The sequence below is a fragment of the Vicugna pacos genome, chromosome 31 (genome assembly GCF_048564905.1).
Source record: "Vicugna pacos chromosome 31, VicPac4, whole genome shotgun sequence".
Taxonomy (NCBI): domain Eukaryota; kingdom Metazoa; phylum Chordata; class Mammalia; order Artiodactyla; family Camelidae; genus Vicugna; species Vicugna pacos.
This window is the reverse complement of record NC_133017.1, coordinates 19833366-19850200: the sequence shown is the minus strand read 5'-3', so window position 1 is coordinate 19850200 and position 16835 is coordinate 19833366. Positions and strand designations below refer to the sequence as shown.

The 16835-nt window shown below is 38.4% G+C and overlaps 1 protein-coding gene across 23 annotated transcripts in view; it reads left to right on the top strand.

Annotated features, from left to right (window-relative positions):
- ADAM28 (ADAM metallopeptidase domain 28) overlaps positions 1-16835 on the top strand; it is a 308912-nt gene that overhangs the window by 260530 nt on the left and 31547 nt on the right. For 22 of the 23 annotated variants that reach the window (XR_012066056.1, XR_012066071.1, XR_012066070.1 and 19 more), the window contains 4 exons: positions 485-647; positions 4602-4988; positions 11377-11480; positions 15217-15293. Coding sequence is in view for 3 of the 23 variants with exons in the window: in XM_072952683.1 (XP_072808784.1) it covers positions 4937-4988; positions 11377-11480; positions 15217-15293 (233 nt within the window). In the remaining 20 variants the exon portion in view is untranslated. The remainder of the gene's footprint in view (positions 1-484; positions 648-4601; positions 4989-11376; positions 11481-15216; positions 15294-16835) is intronic. The other variant, XR_012066057.1, reaches the window with a different exon arrangement.

The window sequence follows — 16835 nt, the reverse complement described above, 5'->3', positions numbered from 1 at the left end:
GATATCCATGGTCCCTGGATTAGTTGTAGTGAAATAACTTTTCATTAACATAGATTAATAAAAATCCTTTGAGCTTTGGGATACAAGGGTTTGTGGGGGGAATCATGCAATGACTATATTGGCCCCAGGAATTTTGAAATCTAATTGAGGAAAATTTTTATGAATAAATAATAATACAAGATAGCACATAAGCTTATTCATCTGGAGAATCTTATTCAAGAGTGTGCTCTGCCAGGCAATTCTGGAGAACCTATAAGGTAGGTGTTAATAGGATGTCCCTTGCCCCATGCTGCTTGGGTCTAAATCTTGCTTCTTTTGCAGAATCAGGGCAGGATTTTACTTAACCTCTCTCTACCTCGGTGTATCCTTCTTCCTTAAAATGATAATGAAACTACTACCTAGTCCGTAGGAATGTTGTGAGGATAAAAAGTGCTAATTCACATGGAAAAGCTCAATGCAGGCAATCTGTTATTTTTTGAAATAGATCTCAAGTCTGAGTTCCAGATCCACGTTTCTAAATAAAGGCTGGATGTCCTGCCTCTATGTAACACTTCCCAAACCAAGCTAATACTTTCCTTCTGAGCTGCTCTACTGGTGAATCTACTCTCTCTGGGAACAATAAAATTGGTTTCCCATGAAAAGATCAGGTGAGTTAATATCATTCCCTACTTCCTAAATATGTCCTTCACCTGAGTTCTGACCTGCATCTTTACTGCCACCATACTGGCCCATTATTTCTTTGATAACATGACTTAGTAGCTTCCTAATTATTTCTTTTTCCATTTTCCGATCTCTTTCTGACTATATTACTCTCTTTATTGTGTGAATAATCTTTTAGGAAGGTGACACAACTTATCTTAAGTTCCACCAAGAATTTCTCATTGCACTTCATATAAGATTCTTCAAAGCCCAGTTATTTGATCCTTTGCCCACATCCCCAGTTTCCTCTCTTCTTCTTCAGTTCCTCCAGCCACACCAGCTTGCTTTTAGTTCTTGGATACGTCAGCTGTGCTTCAGCCATAATCCTTTCGCATTGTCTATTCCCTCTGCCGCAGTGCTCTTCCCTCACATTTTCCCATGCCTGCATTCTCGTCATTTAGAGCCTAGCATAGTGTTACCTCCTGAGAAAAGCAGAAGTAGCCCCAGGTCTGCTGCCTCTTTGTTCCTTTATGCTGGGCTTTAGAATAGATCAACTAAAAACATTCCCCACCAGATTTCTGAGCCGTCTAAGAAACAAGACAAAGTTAAAGCAGACGCTGTATAAGTAGCCTCTTTGTAATCGATGAAGCTGAATACAGGAAAATGTGACTTAACTGTGGGCAACCATGTTTGCTAACACTCATCCTTAGAATTCGGAGGGCTCTCCTACCTGTGCCAGGAATACCACAGGGTGAACGTGCTCAGTCCCATGTGAGGACTGGTCTCCACAGCCCCCTGGACACGGGCATGGAAAACAGATGTGTGCTCTCTCCCTGTCCACATCTGGCTCCCAAGAGAAGGGGAAGGGGCCGGGCAGATAAGTCATTCCACTTCCCTAGTAGACGAAGAGAAGGGGCAGAAAGGGGCTGGAGCGTATGCAGCCGAGTCCCCTCCACATGGAAGGAACTTTAGGAAAGACGAATAGACTCCCTTCAGGACTTCCCACCCTTTCTTCATAGCATTTTGTTATCCACCCTGCCCTTTCCAACTGGACTCTAAGCTCCATGCATCTGTGAACTGTCTGTTTTCAAAGTTTAATCACCAAAGCCTTGTGCAGTAACTGGCACATAGTAGACATAAAAAAATGAATGAACAAAGCTTCTTAATTTCAGCACCCTCAGTAACTAAGTCTTATTAATAACTAAATCTTACCAATTCTGCTTCATAAACCTTCTCAAATCTGTGCCCTTCTTTCTATGCCTATTGCTTCTACTGAATCTTTTATTCACTTCTAACTGGTTCCTTTGCTCTGCTCTAATCTGGCTTCAGCCATTCTCTATTATGGTGTCAAACTAATTGTTCTAAAATTCAAATCCAGTATTACGCTAGTCCACACTTCCCTTTGCAGCTCTGATACCTTATTATACTGTTACATCCTATAGTAGATAATATCCTAAGTATGTGTGTGTATATATATAATATAGTACATATATCATACATATATGTATATATGTGTACGTATATGTAATATACACATAAACACACCTATGTATATACGTATATATTTATGCTTAAATAACATAAGTAAACAGTATATATAAACCCACATGTATGTAGCCGACATATGTATGTGTGTGTATAAAACGTCATTGATAAATATACTTTAATCACTGTCTCTAAGTGCTAGCTTATGTTTTTTCACATTTTATTGCAGTATTTTGAATTTACTATATTATGAAATACAGCTCATGTAGCTCTTTTTTGTTCCATTTATTTTCTGTTTCTGCGAAGAATTTGACCAATAATGATGATTAAAAAAAGGAAATGATAAATCTGCATCTATCGCAAACAAACAAAGGGGGAAATTAAGCTGGATGTCAAAATTCAACTTTTATGTTTGCTTGATTAATTTTCAAGTAGATAACCAGGAAAGCAGAGAATGAATTTATTTAGAGATCAGTATATGTTATTTGACATTCGAGGGGATTATAAATATAACCCCATGCTCTGTAGATCTGCCAAAACTTGTGAGAACAGTAGCATGAAGAAAAAGCAGTCAAAGGCATATCAAGACTGCAGGAGATTTGAAGAGAACTGAAAAAAATTTCTAGTTTAAAAATGCCACATGCATTGCCATGCAAACTGCTCACTTCCGGTGTGCTGCCCACCTCAGCACCCCAGAACTGACTAGAACCTACCAGTAGTGCCCATTCCCTCTGGGGACAAAGCCAAACATAAACTTTATATTTAGTAGGGTCTCTTCCCATTCCCCCAGAAACTCTTTGCACCAACAATATCAAAATATTGCCAGCCATCAGCTAATGTGTTGTGGTAGATCCTCCTCACTTCTTCTCATGGCTGATTCCTCATTGACCTCATTGTTTCTGCCTCCAGGAAGCCTTCCTTGCCCTGCTACGATTTAGGCACAGAGGTTGCCTCTGACCTCTGTGCCTAGATCTACCACAGCACTAACCACAATGCATTATGACACCTAGGTGGTATGCACTTTTCACAACCTCGTGGTAGCTGTTCTTGCCTCTCTCCCTCACCAGACTGACAGCATCTCAAAGGAAATGACTGTATTTTAAATTGTGACCTCAGGGTCTTACATATAATAGGTATTAATGAATGTATATAATCAATGGAGAAAAACCATGCAATAATTTAAAAGAGGATGTATTCCTTCTATTCCCTGAAAAACACAGAGAAGTAGGAATTAGATTGAAGAGACAAGAAGTCGGTGAGTTTCCTAATCCTGATGGCTGAAATACTTCGTAGTTAGGTGAAAAAATCCCCTTATGGCTGTTAGCCAAGACTACACGGTCATTTAGAGATACCCCTTTTCACTGAAATCACTACTAAATGAATGTTTTTCCAAATCCATAAAATGGTGCATAATTTTAGTGGACCAGGAATGGGTTTTGCAATAATCCATCAGGATTTTTAATAGGAATTTTTAATAGGAATAGAAATATATATATATATATATTTCTCAACGGAAATGTAACTGGGTGTATAAATCATCTGTGTAAGCAGGAAACATTAGGGTGTGTAAGAGCCCAGACAAAACCAGGTTCAAATTCCACTCCCACTAGACAAGTGACTTCGGGCAAGCTCTTTAAGCTTTTTAGTCTATAAAATGAGGAAAACTGAGTTTTAATCTTTTGAATTTTTTATCTTTTTAAACCCCAGTGTTTTTCATATACAAAACAGAGGTAAAGTGGTATTTACCACACTGCAGTATCATAAGAATTAATATAATAATAAGTATAAAGGACTAGGAACTTAGTAAGCAGCTTGGTTAATATTCGCTATTTAAGTAGTTATGCAGTGTGATGTCTGAGCATGCCGACTCAGCCTCATTACCACCTGTGACAGCTCCTGAAATTTTCCTGGAAATTTTATCCGGCCCCCACCCCCAAACTTCTCCTGGTGGTTGTTAATGATACAAATACCCTTGGGGATCTGAAAAACCCTGCGTTTGTATGTCATACATTCTTATTTCATAACAGTTCAAGCTCCCTGAGATGACCATCTTCTAAGAGTGAGGCTAAGGAGACAAGATACTTGGAAAAGAGAATTTTACATAATAATTGGATCAGATCAGAAGTGGCTTCATTGAGCCACACATACATGTGAGAGAAGAATAACATTCTCAATAACTTTTTGCAAACATAGCAAATACATATATAAATAGATATATCTTTATTATACATAATAAATACACACATATTTACTAAGATACATCAAAGCCGTTCTCATCGTGGCTTATTATTGGAAATGTACTATTTTGTTTTTTTCATTTTTTTTGCATGTTATTAATTTATTTTGATTGACAATGTTGTATTAGTTTCTGGTGTACAGCACAGTGATTCAGTTATACATATATATATACATATATATACACACACACACACACACATATATATATACACACACATACATATTCTTTTTCATTACAGGTTGCTACAAGCCACTGAATATAGTTCCCTGTGCTATACAGTAGGAAATGTACTACCTTTGAAGGGGGAAGATGGGAAAGGAAGAAAGAGAAACAATAGCTTAGGGTAAAGGAATGTTAGAGCCAGGCAGCAGCCAGAACTTGCACCTGCTGTACCATTGTGGCAGGATCACAGCTTGGAGGTTGTGCAACACCTTTGTTAAACACTTCCTGAAGCAGAGACAAGAATGAACCCTGGGTTTTCATCGTCTCACTTGAGAGGAGGCAGTGACCGACTACAGAGCAGTGCACGTCTGAGCAGGAAGGGCAGACACCACGCTCGTGAGATCACCCAACATGTTCCAGGGGCTTCTTCTGATGGCCACTTTCCTCCTTGCTCCCCTTTCGGGTAGGTGTTTAACTCCTTTTCAGATTCTGTAAATACCTCAGGGAACTACTTGCTTTTCATCTTCTCCCAGTTTTTTTTTTAAAACAAATTTTACTACCCCGTTGGGCTGGTTTAATTTCTTGTTTTTTGTGGCAGGAGGCTCTGACTGATGTAAACACTCAGTGTAAAGGAGGGGCAAGGAGCTTTCTTGAGTCAATATTTCCATGTCTGATCTGAGAATATATAGAAATCAAAGGGGAGAATTCACTTAGCATCATTTAAATAGCGACTATGATCTTTGAATCAAAGAATGGAATTCATCAAAACCAACCTGATCATTTTTAGAGCAGTTAAGATGCCACAGGTTTGGCTGGTGATCGCTGTGCAGAAGCCTTCAGAAACTATCTGTTGCAACTATTGTGGCCAGTTTAACTTGTCTGTTCCTTTTGAGCACATTTTTCTATTTAGTCCTTTCATTATTGGTGATGACAAATATGGCTTGTTGGCCAATTTCATATTTATAAAGCACTGTGATATTACCAGATCAAAACAATGTTGCTGCTGAGCTTACGCTGATAATTTATTTCCATCTTACTGGTTACATCAAACATTTGTTGATAAAAAAAAAAAGCACAACATGACAGTTGTGAGTCATTTTATCTGGGGCAAAATGAGGACTATGGGCCAGGAGACAGCCTCTCAGATATCTCTGAGGAACTGCTCCCACCAATAGTTGTAAAGATTTAAGTTATTTGAATTTACTGTGGATCAGAAAACTAGATTACACTGATCAGAATTTGTAAATTAGTTTATATCCCTTTTGAACAGATGACTTAGAATGACAGGATCCTTAAAGTAAAATTGCATTCTAATTAATTAATGTGGGAAAAGGTGAGGAAGTTGTGATTAATAGCTTTCAAAAGGTCATTTTTTTCAATCCTTCCAGCATTTTCTTTGAGCTGTTAGGTTTTGCTTTATTTGAAGCATGTTGAAATTATTCTAATGTGGGTTAGGAGTACGATGTGCAGATATTTCATTTTCGTAAGGTTGTAGTAGATACTGTTTATACTACACATATTATATCTGTGTGGTATATATATTAAAAGAAAGCTTGTACGTATCGTTAAAAAAAAAAAAGGTGGGGGTAGTGGAGGAGGTCAGTATATATGAGACTTTGTTGAAGGGGATATGTCCAATCAAGCACACATTTTGGCAGAAGGTCACTGCTAGTGTCAAGAAGGATGCTGCTGATCACGAGGAGCGGATGTCTCCATTAATCATTTCCCTGCTTTTCAGAGCGCTCATGCAACAAGAACAGATTCCGAAAATCTTCTCTTAAAAATATCTGACTCTCTGAAGGCCTGTGCTGCGGGTTTTTTCCCAGAGCACAGAGCGTCTCATTTGTGATCTCCCTGAACTCCTTTCAGGATGTGCACCGAAGGTCAGCGACCTCAGTAACCAGTGACTTCATTCTTGTAGCATCAGATGGCGAGTGACAACTTTAAGTTGGCACATTTAAGAATTCTAAAGTAGAGCAATTCTACTTCCTAATAATAAATCATGTCTGACGGATCTCCCCAGTTCTGATAAAGTCTCCCATTAGATTTTGGTTAAATTAGATTGGGTAACACATTTCCTTAATTTATTTCTGCTTCTTGAGTTATTTAAGTCAGCACATTAACTTTTGTGCCTGGGACTCCCTCCCTGCTATACCTTTTCTTGGGTTTTAGAATGTTTGCTGGGATCTAGGTGTGGGAACAAATTATCAGTAAGAAGGGTGGAGTTAGGGAGGGAAAGATTCTATCACCCTTTGCTGCCACTCAATACTTTGTCACTAAAAGTGATTTTCCTTTTACCCTGGTTTCTGATTTGTTTTCCAGACTTGGGAACATTTTACTTAATATCTTTAAATAAGAAACTGTGCTAGGCATTTAAATTACTGACTTAAGAATTCCTACTTTTGGAGTCAAACTTAATAGGAGTCTTCTTTCCCTACGTTCTCCAAAAATACTATCACTAAAAACTCTCTGGGACCCTTCACTTGGTCGAAACATAAGAATTGTTTGTGTCCTGGCCTTATCCAACAGCATAAAGACCAAGCTGGATCCATTAACAGAATAATGTAGCTAACACTGGGGTCTAGCCACATACAGCCTTTTGGGTGACATTGGGCGTACCAACTGATTCTGTTCCCCTGTCTTTGCGTTCACAACATGGCCCCAAGAGACGCAACATTTTTAGAAGTCATGCCTAAAAGTGTGACATCTCTGAGTACTTGGTGGTAGAAGACAGAGGTTCTGAAGTGGCTTTTGTGAGAATAGGGGACAGACAGAAAGCTGCCCCCCTTATCTTCCATCTGGAACAGAAAGCTGCCCCTCTTTTCACCTTTCATTGGGCATTTTCAAGAGTGTCTCCTTTGTCAGTGAAATATCCCTGGTAGAATTTCCATGTTAATTTATTTCCCAGCCAGAATGTCAGTAAAGCAATTTCCATTTTCCCGTCTCCTTTTTTGTTTCTCTGCCTGCATCATCCAGAGGATAAAGAGGCGCCCCTCCAGCCATGACCTGTGCCCAGTTCTTATATACGTGAAATAAAAGAATGAAGTAAAATCAGGCCAACTGTTGGTAATGAGCTTCACGATCCCCTGAGAAAAATAACTTATGGGATTTCATTTGAAAGGAAAAAAATTGAAAGAATGTGACAGGTGTTTGGGGGTGAAGAGATAAGTGCACAGACAAAGAAAAAAGTCTTTATTATATTCCAGTGGAATATCCAGGGTATGCACGACTTTTTAAAATTATTCTACTTCAAATTAGCAATTCTTCCTTGCCTTCATGTGGTGACCAGAAGACCCTTGAGAGTATGTATAATTTAATCTTACTAGCCAGAATGATAGACTTAATTAGGATATGCTTTTTTCCTTAGTGCGTGTACTCACTTACGCTATGTGAAGTTTAAAATCACCAGGTAGTTCGAGGGGGTACAGAGAATCCCAGAATTTAAGTCAATGTCATTGCGTAGACCCTGATTCAGGGCTTAACGTCATGTGTTTAGTTTGGAAACACATTGCTTTCAACAGTTTTGAAGAAAAATGAAAATATCAATATTATGTGCAAAGGGGCTAAAATCTAAAATGGCTCCAAACACGTTAAAAATTAAAGTAGCCATCCAGACTAATGCCTGTTATATTAATCTTGTCAACATGCTTTCGTGTTTTAAAAACTAATAAACAGTAAAATAATTCTCTCACCCAAACCAAAATAACAGGTTTCTTTTTGTTGATCGGGTTTTGCTTGTCAAATCTAATCCAGCGCGTGAGTTCTGTGGGAGAGAGAAAGTGAGTCTTAAAATGAATTAGTAGAAGCATATTGTGTTACAGCTCAGACTTGTATAATCCCTGGATGGCAATTCGTTGTGTTTATTCCACTATTATTCAAAATAATTAGCCTGATGTTATTCAGCTGGGAGGAGACTGCACCGTCTCCATCAAACTTGACAATAAATGAGCCAAACAATATTTTGGTCTGCTGCATCTCTTTAACTGCTGTGTCATTTGCTTTATCTCAAATCTCATTCTTTCAGGAGCCTTCTTGGTTTCAGAAAAATAAGGGCCACGAAGGCAAATGCTGTCTGTTTTCTTTAGAGAATGCACTGTGTTGTAAGAATGTGAAGAGGTGAAATCTGTTCCCTTCCAACTGAAGAAAGTCAGAGGTTGTTGGAGGCTTCTTAAAAAATATTCTGGTTCATTGCATTGATTGATTGTTTTGGTTGCCATTTGGAAGTGCTTGGCCATCACACAAAGAGTTAGAAATAAATTTCTCCACTAATTTACATGCTTAGACTCCATATTGAAGAGTCAGTTGGTAATTTCTGATTTCATAAAACGTTAGGATTTAGATACTGTCTAAAGGCTTGGAGATTGATGTGTATAACGAGAGGAAACTTGTGTTGGTTGGACTGGCCTGTTGCCTTCTCAGCACTTAGGATGGGGAGTGTGTAAGTGTTACCACCTTCTGCTTTTGTAAAAAAGAGTTAGTTGGGTAGTTATTATTTTATGACCTGAGGGCAGCTTGGACTAATATTTCCTGTCAGAATAATGTGTATAATGGATGAAAACCATTTTTCATTCGGCGTTTTTAGAAGAGTTACTCTGGTTGTCACATTGGTAGCTTCCTGAACTCCATACTAATGAGACTAATTGCATTGATTGGACACAATCCACCAGGCAGCATGCGGGTGCTTTATGGTGTACTTATACACAGAGTAGCAGGAGGCTGCAGGGAATTGTCAATACCATCAGTTAATTTCTGGCAGGAGTAATTTTCTTACCTCTTGGCACCTTATTATTTTGAAATAATTATGATAATTATGAAAATTTTAACTCCATGGGAAGAAAATGACTGATTTAATGTTCCTTTAGGCTTTTGAACTTCAGTTATGAACCTGTTTTAGATTAATGTTATGATTTTCCTTTCCCCAAAATTAATTAAATAGAAATAAAAGATGCCCAGCGATTATCTCTGTAACAGCAAGAAGTAAGTTACTGAGCGAACTTGTGACATAATTCTTGAAGTGTGTCTGTGTAATGAGACATTTTATCCCAACTGATTAAAACTCTATCCAAATGATCATCACCTCTTCAAAGAGATTTTAGGAGATTATGTATTTATTTGCATAAAATCATAAACTACTTGAACTGTCTTTAGAGATCATTTAATCTACCACCTATTTTCAAACAATTAAAAAACCGAAGCTAAACACAAAGTCAAGGTGTTCTAGTGTTGCTGCCATGACTGTAAGTGTTTTAAGAGTAAATCTTGAGCCACTGAAATAAAAGCCATTTCACCACATTTCTGATCCAATGAATTTTTAGCCATTTAATCACTTTTTCAATTCTTCCATGTTAGATGCAAATGGCTCTTGAATGGTGAAATGAATGAAAGCCATTGAAAAATGATAGAAAATTGACCTCACTAGGAATTTCTGGAAGTTTCTGCTTTAGTATCTGAAGAAAGTTTGAAAAAATATTCATCCTCTGCCTGGGGTATGTGCAGTTATGCCAGGTGACTAATGAAAAATACTGTCTTTATTTGTTAAAAGACCAACCACAGGCACATAGATTTACATTGCCATGGAATTTAGGTTTGCATACGTTAATGAGTTAGGACTGGTTTCTAGTTCTCTCCAGTCCCAGTTAGGCAGCTGCTGGGTTGGGGCCATACATTGTGCTTTGGTTCTGCATCGATAATCTGCATGGACCTGCGGGCCCCTCAGGCTCCAAATATCTGATCTGTTAACATTTCCTCAGGCACTTCTTTACACGGAGCAGGGACTGGGCCAGGTGGGCAAATAAAAAAGAAAATAAAAAATGCACTCTTAGCTTTGAGAAAACTGAATTTCTCTAAAAAAATAACTTCTAGAAACAACATCAATATGAGAATTCAAGACGCAGGTAGAAGGTTGAAGGAGACAACTTTCCAATTCTCTTCCTGTATAACTGCAGTCTCAAAAAGTTTGCTTCCAGTAACGGTGTTCTAATCGTCTGCTTCTCTAATTTTCATTTTTTTCATGTTTTGTATGCAAAAAAATGAAAGTTTGTCTGTATTGCAAAAGTCCAGCCCATTCTATGGATCTGGCGTCAGAGCCTTTTCTTACCAATTTTGTTTCTCTCATTAGCGTAAAATATTGCTGTTGGAAACCCCAAGAAAAATATATCAGAATCTGAAATGGTGTCCACTAGCTATTTCATCTTTATAATGCTGGGTAGTTTTCAGAGTGCTTCAACTCAACTATTCTGACACTGATTAGCTTCTTAGAATTGGCGTTGCTTCCGCCCTCCTGTACTGGCTTTTGCCTGTACCGTTTGCTACATTTCTCTGCAGGGGACCCAGGGTGGCAAAGAGAAGTGGGAAAATTCAAAAGAAGTATGTTCACTAACCTGAGAAACACTGGTAAACTTTCAGCAGGGAAATAGCTGAAGATACAGGTTAAAGCCAAGATTTGAGAAGGAGAGCGGGTTTCTGATTTTGTTGATCTCTTCTGGTATCTGCACATTTGTGACTCTCTAACATAACTCGGTTGAATCATATGGTAAGTCCATTTTTAGTTTTTTGAGGAATCTGTACTGTTTTCCATAATGGCTGCACCAAACTATCTACCAGCAGTGTAGGAAGTTTCCCTTTTCTCCACACCCACTCCAGCATTTATCATTTGTGGGCTTTTTAATGATGACCAGAAATTGACATACTGTAAACTGACTATACTTCAATAAAAATAAATAACTCAGTTGAAGCCCCTGTGTGTGACATCGTTCATCAGAAGTGCAATCAAGATAACCATTACTGAAAGGCCTATGTTAATTCTGCTTAGCCAAGTCTTCTCTCTCTCTCTTTTTTTTAAATTTTCTCAGTAAATCCTATAAAAGAACTCCCTGGAGTGAAAAAGTATGAAGTGGTTTATCCCAGAAGACTTCATCCACTGTATAAAAGAGAGATCAAGGAGCCAGATAAACAGGTACAGTCAAATCTTTTGATTTAATAAAGAATTTTAAATATATACATATATACACACATATACACATATACATATATGTGTGTATATGATATGCATATATAACAATATTTAATATGTAGATACAGGTACATATTTTTATATATATACACATTCACATTTGTGTGTGTTTGGTTACCTTTATTAATCTTCACAATAACCCAACATTCTATTATAAGCTTTATTTTGAGTTAAGGTTCTGATAGTTGAAATAAACTGCCCACGGCCCACAGAGAGTAAATTTTAGTGTTTTTATAGTAATTTATAATTTATTGTTACTTCCAAAGAAATCTGATACAAATTCTTTTATCTACCTAGCATCTAGCCATACACACATACAAACAGAACTGTGAACACTAAAATGAAGTAAAAAATAAAATATTGTGGCTGAATACATGCATATATGCATATTAAATTAGGATTAATTGCTACAGTTTAACGTAAAATTTACCTCTCTTTTCTAAAGAGACGACTATTAAAGTTTGTAGAATTCTTAGCACTTTATGAAACGCACATTCTCAGTCAAGAGAGAAAAGGTAAAACACGGTGATTCACTCAACAGCAGTTTTCTAATTACCTGCACCTGGAAGTCTGCTGCTGCAATCCAGGAAAGTACAAATAAAAGAGACGTACATGATAAGTTTTTCATCTATCTCTTTTAAGGTGAAATTCACTGGAAGCTCATATTCCCCAAATGGACAAATTTCTTCACAGAGTATTTCTTCTAAAGCAAACCCATTTGTAACAGCAGAACCCATAGTAAACCCTGTTTCCCAAAATAACTGTCTCTCACCAAAATGTTTCCACTAAATTTATATAGGACACATATGCATTGGATTCCCCATCAATATGGCTTTCTTCAGATGCTTTCTGGCAGTCTCCTAAAACTGCCAGCTCCCTTTTTTCACTGAATATTTTGAGACTGAAGCTAAGTTCTTCAAAATTATCTTTGTGGTTTCTGCATTGAGACTGTTGGTCTTCCTCGGGCAAATACTTGATTAGCAATTGCTTGAAACATTTAGCATGTGTCAGAGGGGGACCTCTGTATCTACACAGATCTCAGCCTGGATAAATCACTTCTCAAGGCAGTGAAGAGGAGGACTCTTGTCATTATTATACAACTGTGCCCTCTGCTGGACCAGAGAACTGAGACACCAGCATCACCTGTCAGGTGTCCCAAAAGCATGGCCCTATCTTTCTGACGTCATCACACCTGGCTGCATTACTTAAGATTTGAGCTGGAGTGAAGGAATCCTTTGGACAGTTTTCTGGGAGGGCACTGAAAGCCAAGGCAGAATCTTGAATGTTTTATTCATGATTGTATTCTTGATTGTATTTTATATACATAGCATAAGGAGACATGAATAAGTATTTGTTGGATAAGTGAGCAAATGAATAAGTGAACAAAAGGACAAATGAGTGAGTGAGCATAACTAAAACACATCCCCTACCTACCTGCATAGATGTATATTCAACAAATTCTTAATCAAGTTCCCTGATGTTGAAACGTACATTCTAAAGGTGGTCACTGTTCCTAGGATTCAGCCTTTAGATCACACCCTTCTTTAGAGGTCAAAACCATCTTGCTGTTGGCCCGTGCCACAAAATGGGATATTTGGCAGCACAGCGCCTCCCCTATATTGGGAACAATTTCAAGCCTTAGTTGGATCCACCAGAGGCTCCCGAGGCCTCGGATTCCTGTGTGGACAACAGCAGTGCTGTTACGATCAGGAAACTCCCTGGGCTTCTCCAGAGTGTCCTTTGTGCGCTCACCAGCACCGTCTTGACTTTACAGATCTGCTTCCATCCCAGGACCATCCAGGCTGTGGCCTTCCCAGTCCACCCACTAAACCTCACACATGGTGTTTCTCCTGGAGGAAATTTTAACTTACACATCCCTGTGCCCAGCTAATCTTACTCAGGGGGCTCCGGATCATTTCCTTCTAGTGGAAGCTCTCTGAATCAAGGTGCCTATTTTCTTTCCTAACCCACTGTGCAGACCCTAAACAGAATACAGGTAAGACATTCTAGTAGCAGGCGTTGCTCTCCACCGTGAACTTCTGCTTGAAAAGCACAGTGACAGTGTCCCCTGGTGGCCCTTTTTCATAGAGACTCTGGTTTCTTTCCTCACTGTTTCCTTTCATTCATAACCTCTATGCCAGTGTCGGCTGAAACTTCCACTCCCAAAACAATGATGTTTTTTCTGAAACAACCTCCAAATAGTATTTTATATGAAAATCCACTAAAATTCATTGCTGACAGGAAACAGATACCTGGAAGGTGCTTCTATATAGAAGGTCATATCTTGTCCCCTCCGAATATTTTCATTCTCTCTGGCCTTTCTTAAACCTGAACGATACGTAGTTATAGTGATTCCCCATGACTTTTGTTTTCAACCCTCAGGCTTTTTTCCAGCTCCTGTTATTCATGAAAAGGAACTGAATTACAGCAGCCTCCCCTCATCTCGACCCACAGTGTAGGATATTTATAGTTTTGGATTTTTGACACCAGAGATGACTAATAACTTGTAATTTAAAGGAAATCTGGACTAAAATAACTGACCTTGGAGACGGAAAATCCCTCTACAATATCCTGACCTGATGACTCTAACTCAGTTGTCCCTCGATGAGCTCGGGTCCTGTTCCGGCCAGGAGAGGGAGGAGACAGGAAAGGCTTGGCCCTAGGTGAAATACGGCTGAGGAAACAAGCATTCGGTCCATAGTAAGTGGTGCTTCGTCACGTGCGGTCCGCTATAGTTGATCCCTTTACTAATAACAATAACAATGTCCCAGTGAATTTGTCGATATTGCCATGTATTAACCGTTGTAACCATGGTTAACGAACCCTGTTTTATAGAACTAAGTCGGAATTCAGTACCTGACCACTCTTCTTTGAAATCCTCGTGTCTCCTCCTCTCTGTCTCCTCCTGTACATATAAATCTGAACTTATAATAGTTCTCCTTTTCCACATGACTAACTTGAGGTGACATTTTTCTCTTTCTAAACACCTGAGACTATGTTTTCTTCCTGAGGATCTCGTCCTGCCTTGGGCTACATATTCTTGTTATTTTGCCCATATTCTGACCTCCACTTAGCCTTGAGATCTCCAGATCAGAGATCATCAGAGAGAGGCTTGCAGGTCTTTGGGTCTGTGTGCATACTATCCCTTCCTCTAAAATAACTAACCCCCACGCGCATCCCCACCTCCCACTTCACCCGGCTAATTCTCAGCTTACACGTTACTTCCTCAGGAAAGCCTTTCCTGCCCTTAAGATGTCAGACATCCTACCCTGTTTCTGTATTTACACCCCTTACCCTATAACATAACTCACTTTTATTGGCTGCCTTTCCACAAGATTATAAGCTTTCTGACAGTAGGTACCAATTTTTCCTGCTTTGAAGTCTGTTTCCAGAACCAAACAGTGTCTAGCGTATACCCAGCATTCAAATAGTATTTGTAGAATGTGTAGATGGATGGATGGGTAGATGGATTGGTATAAAGGTCTCAGATAATCTGCGTCTTCAGTTGGCAGGTGTTTTATTTGTTAAAGGACGCAGAAGCAGACATTTGGAATTATAGAGACTACTGTTCAAAGAAAAGCAGGCATTGCTTTCTAATGATTAAACAGATGGTTGCAGCCACAAGCATATTGGTGTGTGTGTTTTTAGTTACCAGTAAATGTTTGTGCATTTTTTTCAGGACAAATTTGAAACGGAACTGAAGTATGAAATGACAGTTAATGGAAAAATTGCAGTGCTTTATTTGAAAAAAAACAAGTAAGTATCTTTACTTCTAGTATTAGCCTCCCCAACAGCAGGTGCGCAGGTGGAAAGTGTGCTAATTCAGCCTTTTACTGTTCACGGCTCGCGCACCTTGGCTAGTCCGCTTGTACTCTCAGCTGACCCGAGGGGGCTCAGCGAGTATGTGTTCCCACTGAAGTGGTAGAGACACGCTGAGTAACAGAACAGTGTATTGTTAGTTCTGGTTGTAAAACACAATGCGTGAGGTGCAAGCAGACATATAAATTTTATCAATTTTTATGAAATAGCACATAGATTTTTAAATCCTTCCCATGCATTGTTGCAGTTTTGTTATTCTAACACTGAAAGATTAGATATTAAAACAAATTGCAACTATTTTCATCAGAAAAAAAAATGTGTATAAGTTAAATAAACTGTAGGGTCAAAAAAACAAGTCAGTGGTCAAACCAGAACTGGGGGCTCCTGATTCCAACACCAGTGCTCTTTCTACCCACCCATCCGCTAAGCCTCCGTGTTTCTTATACATTACATTGTCATTCTCTTCACTGAGTTCACCTAGAGTCAGCATTCCTTTTCAAATTTCACTGCCTCAGCTCTCACCCAGATCTTGATCATCCTATATCCAGACTGTTTCAAAAGTAGTTTTCCCTAATTCTGTGCTTTCAAACTTCTTTTCAATCCCTACATTGTTCAATACAGGACAGCAAAATTATTTTTCCCCTCAAGCAGACTGTCACCTTTTGCAAGAAGTCACAACTGACTAGAGTTTGGAAGCAGTGTAGTACAATGGAAGTGAAATCATGCAGGCTTGGAATTCAGGCAGGCCTAGATGTGATTCTTTGCCACTGGAACTGTTTAATTTCATCTGAAAAAAAAGGAGACTAATATTTATCTTGTAGGATTGTTGAAATGACTAAATGATTTACGTAACATGTCTAACTCAGTGGCCAGTATAGAGAAGACATTTTATCATACTAGTTTACTTCCTTTTCTCCTTGCCCTTCCTCTTTTAAAAAAGTATGCTGTATATATGTATTTACATGCAATATAATGTGTATGTGCAAACTGTAATAATTCTACATAATAAAACTGAAAAAGGGAAAAAATAAATCTGTTATAAAAAAACAACAACAAGGACCTACTGTATAGCACAGGGAACTATATTCAATATCTTGTAATAACCTATAATGGAAAAGAATCTGAAAAAGAATATATATGCATATATATAAGACTAAATCATTTTGTTGTATCCCTGAAACATTTGAAATCAACTATACTTCAATTAAAAAAACAAAAATTAAAAACATTTTTCTGATAGTTCCAAATAAATAAATAAATACATACATACATACATATTCAGATTCCTGTTTGCTGGTGGGTAATTGAAAAACTTTTAAGAAGCACAGTGAAAATGCTGACAGAGCCCCAACTACCAAATGCAAGTCAATTTGCAGTGCATTTCCCAGGCTGCAGTTGTCAACAAGCCGCTGGTAACTGACAAGGACTGAGTGAAAATGTACTTACCCTAAGCTGGTGAGGAGCACTGCTCTTTTCAGT